At 58.6% G+C, this 10,471-nt stretch overlaps 1 protein-coding gene across 1 annotated transcript; it reads right to left on the bottom strand.

The window, feature by feature from the left end:
* Positions 1-3,320: 3,320 nt before the first annotated feature.
* Positions 3,321-7,263, bottom strand: LOC119697419. The gene is made up of 3 exons (XM_038128186.1): positions 7,224-7,263; positions 5,670-5,772; positions 3,321-3,921 (listed from the first exon to the last, which is right to left on the bottom strand). The coding sequence occupies exons 2-3, from the start codon at positions 5,745-5,747 to the stop codon at positions 3,337-3,339; spliced, it is 663 nt and encodes a 220-aa protein (XP_037984114.1). The 5' UTR covers positions 5,748-5,772; positions 7,224-7,263; the 3' UTR covers positions 3,321-3,336.
* Positions 7,264-10,471: the final 3,208 nt, after the last annotated feature.

Raw genomic sequence — 10,471 nt, forward strand, 5'->3', positions numbered from 1 at the left:
CGCTCGGGGCCACCAGTATAAACCAGTATGGACCAGTATAAACCAGTATGGACCAGTATGGATCCTTGTAGACCTGTATGGACCAGTATAAACCAGTATGGACCAGTATAAACCAGTATAAACCAGTATGGATCCTTGTAGACCTGTATGGACCAGTATAAACCAGTATGGACCAGTATAAACCAGTATGGACCAGTATAAACCAGTATGGACCAATATGGATCCTTGTAGACCTGTATGGACCAGTATAAACCAGTATGGGACCAGTATAAACTAGTATGGACCAATATGGATCCTTGTAGACCAGTATGGACCAGTATAAACCAGTATGGACCAATATGGATCCTTGTAGACCTGTATGGACCAGTATAAACCAGTATGGGACCAGTATAAACCAGTATAAACCAGTATGGATCCTTGTAGACCAGTATGGACCAGTATAAACCAGTATGGACCAGTATAAACCAGTATGGACCAGTATGGATCCTTGTAGACCAGTATGGACCAGTATAAACCAGTATGGACCAGTTTGGGACCAGTATGGACCAATATGGATCCTTGTAGACCAGTATGGACCAGTATAAACCAGTATGGACCAGTTTGGGACCAGTATGGACCAGTATGGACCAGTATGGATCCTTGTAGACCAGTATGGACCAGTATAAACCAGTATGGACCAGTATAAACCAGTATGGACCAGTATGGATCAGTATGGATCCTTGTAGACCAGTATGGACCAGTATAAACCAGTATGGACCAGTATGGATCAGTATGGATCCTCGTAGACCAGTATGGACCAGTATAAACCAGTATGGACCAGTAAGGGCCAGCAGGGGACCAGTCTGGACCAGTCTGGACCAGTATGGACTGGTAAAAACCAGTATAAACCAGTATGGACCAGTTTGGGACCAGTATGGACCAGTATGGGCCAGTGTGGGACCAGTATGGATCTAAACCAGTATGGACCAGTATGGGACCAGTATGGACCAGTATAAACCAGTATGGGACCAGTAAGGACCAGTATAAACCAGTATGGGACCAGTATGGACCAGTATAGACCAGTATGGGACTAGTATGGACCAGTATGGATCCTTGTAGACCAGTATGGACCAGTATAGACCAGTATGGACCAGTATAAACCAGTATGGGACCAGTCTGGACTGGCAAAGACCAGTCTGGACCATTATGGACCAGTATAAACCAGTATAAAACAGTATAGACCAGTACGGACCAGTATGGACCAGTATAAACCAGTATGGACCAGTTTGGGACCAGTATGGACCAGTATGGGCCAGTGTGGGACCAGTATGGATCTAAACCAGTATGGACCAGTATGGGACCAGTATGGACCAGTATAAACCAGTATGGGACCAGTATGGACCAGTATAGACCAGTATGGGACCAGTATGGACCAGTATAGACCAGTATGGGACCAGTATGGACCAGTATGGATCCTTGTGGACCAGTATGGATCCTTGTAGACCAGTACGGACCAGTATAAACCAGTACAGACCAGTATAAACCAGCGTGGGACCAGTATAAACCAGCGTGGGACCAGTATGGACCAGTATAAACCAGTACGGACCAGTATAAACCAGTATAGACCAGTATAAACCAGTACGGACCAGTATGGACCAGTATAAACCAGTACGGACCAGTATAAACCAGTACAGACCAGTATAAACCAGCGTGGGACCAGTATGGACCAGTATAAACCAGTACGGACCAGTATAAACCAGTACAGACCAGTATAAACCAGTATAAACCAGTACGGACCATTTTGGACCAGTATGGACCATTTTGGACCAGTATGGACCAGTCTGGACCAGTACAGACCAGTATAAACCAGTATGGACCAGTATGGACCATTTTGGACCAGTATGGACCAGTCTGGACCAGTACAGACCAGTATAAACCAGTATGGACCAGTACAGACCAGTATGGACCAGTATAAACCAGTATGGACCAGTATAAACCAGTACAGACCAGTCTGGACCAGTATGGACCAGTACAGACCAGTATAAACCAGTATGGACCAGTGCGGACCAGTATGGACCAGTCTGGACCAGTACAGACCAGTATAGACCAGTCTGGACCAGTACAGACCAGTATGGACCAGTATGGGACCAGTCTGGACCAGTACAGACCAGTATGGACCAGTATAAACCAGTCTGGACCAGTACAGACCAGTATAAACCAGTATAAACCAGTCTGGACCAGTATAAACCAGTGTGGGGCCTGTCCCCCATCCCGCCCCCCACCCGATTGTCACCACAGGCACCCCAGAGTGTCACCCCAGGGTGCCGGGACACAGCCCTGCCCAGGGCCACCAACGCTGCCACCAGTGTCACACCAGTGTCACCGGTGCCAGCCCAGTGCCACACCAGTGTCACACCGGTGCCACCCCAGTGTCACCATCACCACTGTCACCGCAGTGTCACCCCAGTGCCACCAGTGCCACTCCAGTGTCACCCCAGTGTCACCACCCCAGTGTCACCCCAGTGCCACCCCAGTGCCACCCCAGTGCCACCCCAGGGTGCCGGGACACAGCCCTGCCCAGGGCCACCAACGCTGCCACCAGTGTCACACCGGTGTCACCCCAGAGTCACCCCAGTGTCACACCAGAGCCACCAGTGCCACCCCAGTGCCACCATCACCAGTGTCACCCCAGTGTCACCCCCCAGTGCCACCCCAGTGCCACCACCACCAGTGCCACCTGTGCCACTCCAGTGTCACCACCCCAGTGCCACCCCAGTGCCACCACAGTGCCACCCCAGTGTCACCATCACCAGTGCCACCACCCCAGTGCCACCTGTGCCACTCTCACCACCCCAGTGCCACCCCAGTGTCACCATAACCAATGTCACCCCAGTGTCACCCCAGTGCCACCAGTGTCACCCCAGTGCCACCCCAGTGTCACCATCACCAATGTCACCTCAGTGTCACCCCAGTGCCACCCCAGTGTCACCATAACCAATGTCACCCCAGTGTCACCCCAGTGCCACCATCACCAGTGTCACCCCAGTGCCACCATCACCAGTGCCACCATCCCAGTGCCACCTGTGCCACTCCAGTGTCACCAACCCAGTGCCACCCCAAGGCCACCATCAGTGTCACCCCAGTGCCACCATCAGTGTCACACCAGTGCCACCGTCAGTGTCACACAAGTGCCACCCGAGCCACCTCAGTGCCGCCACTGCTGTCACACCAGTGCCACCACCCCAGTGCCATCACCAGCAGTGCCACCACCCCCACCCCAGTGCCACCACCCCAGTGCCACCACCCCAGTGTCACCCAATGCCACCCCGGTGCCACCAGCCGGCTGCCATCCTGCCTTTATTGGTGTCCCCACAGTGCCACCACCCCAGTGTCCCCCCGCGTCACCCAAAGCCACCACAGTGCCACCAGCTGGGTGCCACCGTGCCTTTCCTGGTGTCCCCAGAGTGCCACCCGCTGCTGGCGCAGTGTCCCCAGCAGCGCCGCGCTGGCCGCCACCCTGACCCAGGGCACAGCCCACGGTGCCACCGCGTCCCCGAGGGCCACCAGCGCCGCGGCCACCGCGCCGGCCGCGCTCCCGGTCAGCGCCGCCAGCGCCAGCAGCGAGCCGGCCGTCAGCGCGGTGACAAAGTGACCCGCGGGGACAAAGTGACCCGCGGCCACGAAGCGCGGCCAGCACGCCGCCAGCGCGGCCACCGCGGTGCCCGCGGCCAGCAGCAGGGTGGCGGTGGCGCCGTCCCCGCCGAGGCGGTGGCACCCGAAGGCCACCAAGGGTTGGGCCAGCACGGAGCAGAGCCAGGAGCCCGGCGGAGGTGGCACCTCGGGGACATCGGGGACGCGGAGGGGACAGCGCGGAGGGGACAGCGCGGCCGCGGCGGCCACCAGCGCCTGCAGCAGGAAACCGGCGGCCGGGCCACCTGTCACCTGCGGGGACAGCGGGGGACATCAGGGGGACATGGTGGGGACATTGTGGGGACATGGTGGGGACAACAGGGGGACAGGCCACCTGTCACCTGCGGGGACAGCAGGGGGACATCAGGGGACAGCGGGGGACATCAGGGGGACAGGCCACCTGTCACCTGTGGGGACATCTTGGGGACATCAGGGGCACATGGTGGGGACAGGGGTGGTGGCCAGGCCACCTGTCACCTGTGGGGACATGGTGGGGACATGATGGGGACATCACAGGGACATCATGGGGACAGGGGTGGCCAGGTCACCTGTCACCTGTGGGGACATTGGGTGGACATCATGGGGACATGGTGGGGACATGGTGGGGATGTCACGGGGACGTCATGGGGACATTGAGGGGACATGGTGGGGACATCATGGGCACAGGGGTGGCCGGGCCTATCACCTGTGGGGACATGATGGGGACATTGTGGGGACATCATGGGGACATTGTGGGGACAGGGGTGAGGACACCATGGGGACATCACAGGGACATCATGGGGACATGGTGGGGACATGGTGGGGACATCTTGGGGACAAAGGGACATGGTGGGCACATGGTGGGGACAGGGGTGGTGGCCGGGCCACCTGTCACCTGCGGGGACAACAGGGGGACATTATGGGGACAACACAGGGACATCATGGGGACATCACGGGGATGCCACGGGGACATCGTGGGGACAGTGTAGGGACACCACTGGGACGTCACGGGGACATCGTGGGGACAGGGCACGGCACAGGTGGCACAGGTGGCACAGGTGGCACTGTCACCCTGTCACCCGCTGTCCCTGCCGTCCCCTCAGCGTCCCCTGCCCCCACTCCCCCCATCCCTGCCTGTCCCCTCAATGTCCCCAAGGTGTCCCCAATGTCCCCACCCTGTCCCTGGTGTCCCCAGTGTGTCCCCAAGGTGTCCTCAAGGTGTCCCCGATGTCCCCAAGGTGTCCCCAAGGTGTCCCCAAGGTGTCCCAAATGTCCCCAGTGTCCCCCATCCCTGGTGTCCCCAATGTCCCCAAAGTGTCCCCAATGTCCCCAAGGTGTCCCCAGTGTGTCCCCAAGGTGTCCCCAAGGTGTCCCCAAGGTGTCCTCGATGTCCCCAGTGTCCCCAAGGTGTCCCCAAGGTGTCCCCTATGTCCCCAGTGTCCCCAAGGTGCCCCCAATGTCCCCAAGGTGCCCCCAAGGTGTCCCCAAGGTGTCCCCAAAGTGTCCCCAAGGCGTCCCCGATGTCCCCAAGGTGCCCCCAATGTCCCCAAGGCGTCCCCAAGGTGCCCCCAAGGTGTCCCCAAGGTGTCCCCAGTGTGTCCCCAAGGTGTCCCCAAGGTGCCCCCAATGTCCCCAAGGTGCCCCCGATGTCCCCAGTGTCCCCAAGGTGCCCCCAATGTCCCCAAGGTGCCCCCAAGGTGTCCCCAAGGTGTCCCCAAAGTGTCCCCAAGGCGTCCCCGATGTCCCCAAGGTGCCCCCAATGTCCCCAAGGCGTCCCCAAGGTGCCCCCAAAGTGTCCCCAAGGCATCCCCGATGTCCCCAAGGTGTCCCCAAGGCGTCCCCGATGTCCCCAAAGTGTCCCCAAGGTGTCCCCAATGTCCCCAGTGTGTCCCCAGGGTGTCCCCAAGGTGTCCCCAAGGCGTCCCCGATGTCCCCCAAGGTGTCCCCAATGTCCCCAAGGTGTCCCCGATGTCCCCAAGGTGTCCCCAGTGTGTCCCCAAGGCGTCCCCGATGTCCCCGACCTGTCTGGCTCGCAGGGCGCAGCCCAGGCTGGTGACACAGAGCAGGGCGTGTGACAAGGCCACCCCGGCGTCCCCCATGGCGCTCGGGGACAGCCCCGGGGACCTGCGGGGACAGCGGGAGGTCACGGCGTCCCCTCCCCCCCTCCCCCTGTCCCCAAGGTGTCCCCAAGCCCCCCCAGATGTCCCCTCCATGTCCCCCCGATGTCCCCATGTCCCCTCCCCTGTCCCCATGTCCCCCAGATGTCCCCAAGTCCCCCAGGTGTCCCCGAGCCCCTGTCCCAGTGTCCCCACTGTCCCCTCCTGTCCCCTGTCCCCTCCCCTATCCCGGTGTCCCCTCAGGTGTCCCCAAGCCCCCCCCGATGTCCCCTCCACGTCCCCAAGGTGTCCCCGCGTCCCCACCCAGCCCCGGTGTCCCCAAGGTGTCCCCAAGCCCCCCAGGTGTCCCCCAATGTCCCCTCCCCTGTCCCTGTGTCCCCTAATGTCCCCAAGCTCCCCAGCTGTCCCCAAGCCCCTCCGGTGTCCCCAAGCCCCCCCCACGGTGTCCCCTGTCCCCGCTGTCCCCAAACTCCTACAGTGTCCCCAAGCCCCCCGCCGGTGTCCCCTGTCCCCCCAGGTGTCCCCTGTCCCCCCTGTCCCCACTGTCCCCAAACCCCCCGCCGGTGTCCCCAAGCCCCCCCAGGTGTCCCCAGGCCTCTCCGGTGTCCCCAAGCCCCCTCCGTGTCCCCAAGCCCTGCCCAGATGTCCCCAAACTCCTCCGGTGTCCCCAAGCCCCTCCACTGTCCCCAAGCCCCCCCCCAGGTGTCCCCGAGCCTCCCCCAGTGTCCCCAAGCCCCCCCAGGTGTCCCCCAGGTGTCCCCCGGTGTCCCCAAGCTCCCCCAGGTGTCCCCAAGCCCCCCCCCGGTGTCCCCAAGCCCCTCCGGTGTCCCCAAGCCCCCCCAGATGTCCCCAAGCCCCCCCAGGTGTCCCCCAGGTGTCTCCCCGGTGTCCCCAAGCCCCCCCGGTGTCCCCTGTCCCCCCTGTCGCCGCTGTCCCCAAACTCCTACGGTGTCCCCAAACCCCACCGGTGTCCCCAAGCCCCCCCCGGTGTCCCCAAGCCCCCCCCGGTGTCCCCCAGGTGTCCCCCGGTGTCCCCAAGCCCCCCCAGGTGTCCCCAAGCCCCCCCAGGTGTCCCCCAGGTGTCCCCCGGTGTCCCCAAGCCCCCCCAGGTGTCCCCAAGCCCCCCCAGGTGTCCCCCAGGTGTCCCCCGGTGTCCCCAAGCCCCCCCAGGTGTCCCCCAGGTGTCTCCCCGGTGTCCCCAAGCCCCCCCCGGTGTCCCCAAGCCCCCCCAGGTGTCCCCAAGCCCCCCCAGGTGTCCCCAAGCCCCCCCAGGTGTCCCCCAGGTGTCCCCCGGTGTCCCCAAGCCCCCCCCGGTGTCCCCAAGCCCCTCCGGTGTCCCAAAGCCCCCCCAGATGTCCCCAAGCCCCCCCAGGTGTCCCCCAGGTGTCCCCCCGGTGTCCCCAAGCCCCCCAGGTGTCCCCCAGGTGTCCCCCCGCTGTCCCCGCGTCCCCCCGGTACCGGCGCTTCCGGCAGCGGCCCGAGCCGGGGAAGGGGCGGGGCCAAGGGCGGGACCGAGCGCGCTGATTGGCTGAGGGCGCAGCTGGGCGGGGCTAATACACCATATATGGGTAATGCAGCGAGATGGGCGTGGCTAAGGGCGGGGAGAGTACCGAGGTGGGCGGGGCTTGATGGGGCGGGGCCGAGAAGGGTCGATAGGGCTGGGGATTGGCTGGGTGATGGAGTGGGCGGGGCTAATTAGGGTAATTAGGACTGGGGATGGGTTAGTGGGTGTAGATTGATGTGGGCGGGGCTAATTAGGCTAATTAGGGCTGGGGGTGGGATATTGGGTGTAGTTATTGAGTGGGCGGTGCTAATTAGCATAATTAGAGATAGGATAGTGGTGTGGCTATGTGTGGGCGGGGCTAATTAGGGTAATTAGGGCTGGGGATGGGATAGTGGGTGTGGTTATGGTGTGGACGGGGCTAATTAGGGTAATTAGGGCTGGGGATGGGATATTAGGCATGGTGATGGAGTGGGCGGGGCTAATTAGCATAATTAGAGGCAGGATAGTGGTGTAGCTATGTGTGGGCGGGGCTAATTAGGCTAATTAGGGCCGGGGATAGGATAGTGAGTGTGGTTATGGGTGGGCGGGGCTAATTAGGGTAATTAGGGATCTGTTATGACTGGGCGGGCCTAATTAGGGCTAATTAGGGCTGGGGATGGGATAGTGGTGTAGCTTGATGTGGGCGGGGCTAATTAGCATAATTAGAAGTAGGATACTGGCATGGTTATGTGGGGGCGGGGCTAATTAGGCTAATTAGGGCTGGGGATGGGATAGTGGGTGTAGCTTGATGTGGGCGGGGCTAATTAGGGTGATTAGGGCTGGGGATGGGATAGTGGGTGTGGTTATGGTGTGGGCATGGCTAATTAGGGTAATTAGGAATTGTATATTGGGCGTGGTTATGGGTGGACGGGGCTAATTAGCATAATTAGGGATGTATTATGGCTGGGCGGGGCTAATTAGGGGTGGGGAATTGGCTGTTGGGCAAGGTTCTGGGTGGGCGGGGCTAATTAGGGCTAATTAGGGCTGAGGATGGGATAGTGGGTGTAGCTTGATGTGGGCGGGGCTAATTAGCATAATTAGAGGTAGGATACTGGCATGGTTATGGGTGGGCGGGGCTAATTAGGGTAATTAGGGCTGGGGATGGCATATTAGGTGTGGTAATGGAGTGGGCGGGGCCAATTAGCATAATTAGAGGTAGGATACTGGCATGGTTATGGGTGGGCGGGGCTAATTAGGCTAATTAGGGCCGGGGATAGGATAGTGGGTGTGGTTATGGTGTGGGCATGGCTAATTAGGCTAATTAGGGTAATTAGGAATGGTATATTGGGCGTGGTTATGGGTGGGCAGGGCTAATTAGGGTAATTAGGGCTGGGGAATTGGCTGTTGGTCGTGGTTATGGGTGGGCGGGGCTAATTAGGCTAATTAGGGCTGGGGATGGGTTAGTGGGTGTAGATTGATGTGGGCGGGGCTAATTAGGGTGATTAGGAATGGGGATGGGATATTAGGCGTGGTAATGTAGTTGGCGGGGCTAATTAGCATAATTAGAGGTAGGATACTGATGTGGTTATGTGTGGGTGGGGCTAATTAGGCTAATTAGGGCTGGGGATGGAATAGTGGGCGTGGTTATGTGTGGGTGGGGCTAATTAGCATAATTAGGGATATATTATGGCTGGGCAGGGCTAATTAGGGCTAATTAGGGCTGGGGTGGGATAGTGGGCGTGGTTACGGGTGGGCGTGGTTAATTAGGCTAATTAGGGCTGGGGATTGCTATTGGGTGTGGATTGGGGTGGGCGGGGCTAATTAGCATAATTAGAGGTATGATACTGATGTGGCTATGTGAGGGCGGGGCTAATTAGGCTAATTAGGGCTGGGGGTTGGATTCTGGGCGTGGTTAAAGGGTGGGCGGAGCTAGATAGGGTAATTAGGGATGTGTTATGGGGTGGGCGGGGCTAAATAGGGTGATTATGGATGTGTTATGGGGTGGGCGGGGCTAATTAGGGGCGTGTCCAGGTGTGCCCAGGTGTGGATCCCCAGTCTCCAATCCCAAATCTCAAACCCCAAATTCCCAATCCCAAAATCCCAAATCGCCAACCCCAAACCCAAACCCCAATTCCCAGTCCCAAATCCAAGTCCCAAAACTGCAACCCCAAATCCCCCAGCCCAAACCCCAAACCCTAAATTCCCAATCCCAATCCCAAACCCGAAACCACAAACCTCAAACCCCAAACCCAAACCCAAACCCAAACCCCAAACCCCAATCCCAAACCCAAACTCCAAATCTCAATCCCCAATCCCAAATCTCAAGTCCCCGAATCCCAAATCCCAATACCAACCTCAAACCCCAAATCCCAAATCTCAAACCCCAAATTCCCAATCCCAAACCCCGAACCCTAAATCCCCAATGCCCCCAACCCCAATCCCAATCCCAAATCTCAAATCCCAAATCCCAAATCCCAATACCAACCTCAAACCCCAATCCCAAATCCCAAACCCCAATCCAAAATCCCCAATCCCAAACCCCAAACCCTAAATTCCCAATCCCAATCCCAAACCCGAAACCACAAACCTCAAACCCCAAACCCCAAACCCCAATCCCCCAATCCCAAACCCCAATCCCAAACCCCAAACCCCAATCTCAAATCCCAAACCAAAACCCAAACCCCAAATCCCAAACCCCAATCCCACACCCCAAACCCCAATCTCAAATCCCAAACCAAAATCCAAAACCCCAAATCCCAAACCCCAATCCCCCAATCCCAAATCCCAATCCCAAATCCCAAACCAAAATCCAAAACCCCAAACCCAAACCCTAATCCCCAATCTCAAATCCTGAACCCCAAACCCGCAATTCCAAACCCCCAAATTCCCAAACCCCAAACCCCAAAATCCCAATCCCAACCTAAAACCCCAAATCCCAAATCTCAAACCCCAAATCGCCAACCCCAAATCCCCAATCCCAATCCCAAACCCTAATCCCCAATCTCAAATCCTGAATCCCAAAATCCCAAATCCCGAATCCCAAAATCCCCAATCCCAAAATCCCAAATCCCAAACCCCTCCCCAGCCCCCACCCCTGCCCAGGTCCCTTCTCCTCCCCCGGGATAAATCCCAAATCCCAAATCCCAAACCCCAAACTGCAAACCCCAATCCCAAATCCTAAATCCAGAATCCCGAAATCCCAAATCCCAAACCCCAAACATCT

This window comes from Motacilla alba, chromosome 2, assembly GCF_015832195.1.
Source record: "Motacilla alba alba isolate MOTALB_02 chromosome 2, Motacilla_alba_V1.0_pri, whole genome shotgun sequence".
NCBI lineage: Eukaryota > Metazoa > Chordata > Aves > Passeriformes > Motacillidae > Motacilla > Motacilla alba.